This window comes from Emiliania huxleyi (assembly GCF_000372725.1).
Source record: "Emiliania huxleyi CCMP1516 unplaced genomic scaffold EMIHUscaffold_4159, whole genome shotgun sequence".
Taxonomy (NCBI): Eukaryota; Haptophyta; order Isochrysidales; family Noelaerhabdaceae; genus Emiliania; species Emiliania huxleyi.
The window spans coordinates 1-1,780 of record NW_005198859.1 but is presented as its reverse complement, the minus strand read 5'-3'; the positions used below and the strand labels follow the sequence as shown (position 1 = coordinate 1,780).

Here is a 1,780-nt window from a genome sequence, read left to right as displayed (position 1 = left end):
CCGGCAAGAACCTGCTCGACGGCCGCTACGCCTGCTTCGGCTACACGGTCGACGGCGCGCGGCTCCTGTCAGACGTCAAGGAGGGCGACATCATCGCGTCGGCGAGGGTGAGCTCGGGCGAGAGCAACCTCGTGCTCCCCACCGCGCCCGCGCTGGCGGTCGCCGCCGAGTAGTAGCGCGCACGCCTCTGGACGGGCGCGGGAGGGGAGAGGGGCACGCGTCGCGCATTGCGCTGCGCCGTGCCGTCGGAGGCTGCATGTCTACCGTGTTGCGTTAGGGCATCGCTGGCGCACCACACCCACACTCACGCGCGACCACTGCGGAGGTGCGCCCGTCGGGCGTGTGCCTCTCAGCTCTCTAGCTCTCTCTTTCCCGCTGCAATCTCTTGCGCGAGCTCTTAGCGTGGGTCGCGTTTGTCGAGGGGGTCAGCGAGGGTCTCGCCATGTGGATGCCATGGCGCGCGCTGTGTCGTGTGTGTTAAGCCTTCTATTTCCTGTAGAGAGCGAGAGTCATGATGTTGATGATATGCATACACGCGACATGGCTAGTTCCAATTCACTATTCAGTATTCACTCTGACAGCTGAGACGTGAGAGCTGACGCACGCTAATATGGCTCTTGGAAAACGCGTCCAATCCGCAAATCCCCCGGGGCGCCCGCGGTCCAAGCTCCAACTCGGAGCTCCGTGTTGCTCCCAGCGCCCTCCCCCGCGCTCCCTGCGGCCATGGCCGATGATCCTAGTATGCCTTCTTTTCTTTAAATTGCAGTTTGCTTTTTTTTCTTGCAGATCACTACTTTACTCACCACCACCTGGCAGATATCAATCACTAGGACTACTCCCACACAATCCACCTTCCAGATCACCACTCACCACACAATCCCCGCCTTGCATGTGCATGTGCATGTGCATGCCGCTTGTGCATGTCATGCACAACATGCGCATGCCATGCACAACAGCGCATGCACATGCACATTCATGCACATGCACATGCACATGCACATGCACATGGCACCCATGTGCGCATGTGCATGTGCATGTGTGTGCATGTCCATGTCCATGTCCATGTCCATGTCCATGTCCATGTCCATGTCCATGTCCATGTCCATGTGCATGTGCATAGTGCGGGGGGGCCCGGCGCGTACGGGGTGGAGCGATGCCGTGTCTTTGAGTGGTGTCCTTTCTAAAAGGTAAGTCCACATCCCGTGCCGCACACCCGACACATGGGAGTCATGGGGTGTGTGGCGCGCTGGCGCCACCGTCGCACTACGCATGCGCGCTTGGGGGGGGGGGAGGGGGGGGGGGGGGGGGGGGAACCCCCCTTAACCCCCCCTCTTTGGGCGGACCAAAATTTGGGGGCCGGGGGGACCCCCCCCCTTTTTTAGGGGGGGGGGGGGGTTTTTTTTTTAAAAAGGGAAAAACCAGGCCCCCCCTGGGCACTACTGGGCCAAGGGAAACGTCTCCAGGTACCCAAACACAATGTCCCCTGTGGGGGGGTTGGTTGCCCTCGGCACGGCGTAAAGGTCTGTGATGCGCAACAACGCCTCAAAAGCGCGCTGCTCCCCCTGGGAATCCCGCAAAATGAAAGCGGCTCCCACTCTCCAACGGGTGAAAAGGGCCCCCAACTCCATGGGGCCCCCCAGGAAGGGCTCCCGCCCCCTGGGCATAAAAGGGAAGCCCCGGGCCCCCTAAAATTCCCGCGCAATGTCGGACGGCCCCAATAACTCCCCCTGGGGGGGGAGGAGGGAGTCCTTTTTAAGGGAAGAAAGGGCAAAAAAAGCCC

The 1,780-nt window shown here is 61.0% G+C and overlaps 1 protein-coding gene across 1 annotated transcript; it reads left to right on the top strand.

Moving 5' to 3' along the window:
* Positions 1 to 8: 8 nt before the first annotated feature.
* Positions 9 to 173, top strand: EMIHUDRAFT_255975 (hypothetical protein; the record flags this gene model as incomplete). Its single annotated transcript, XM_005769580.1, has 1 exon — positions 9 to 173. A coding segment is annotated over one exon (165 nt), but the record flags the coding sequence as incomplete, so codon positions are not given.
* Positions 174 to 1,780: the final 1,607 nt, after the last annotated feature.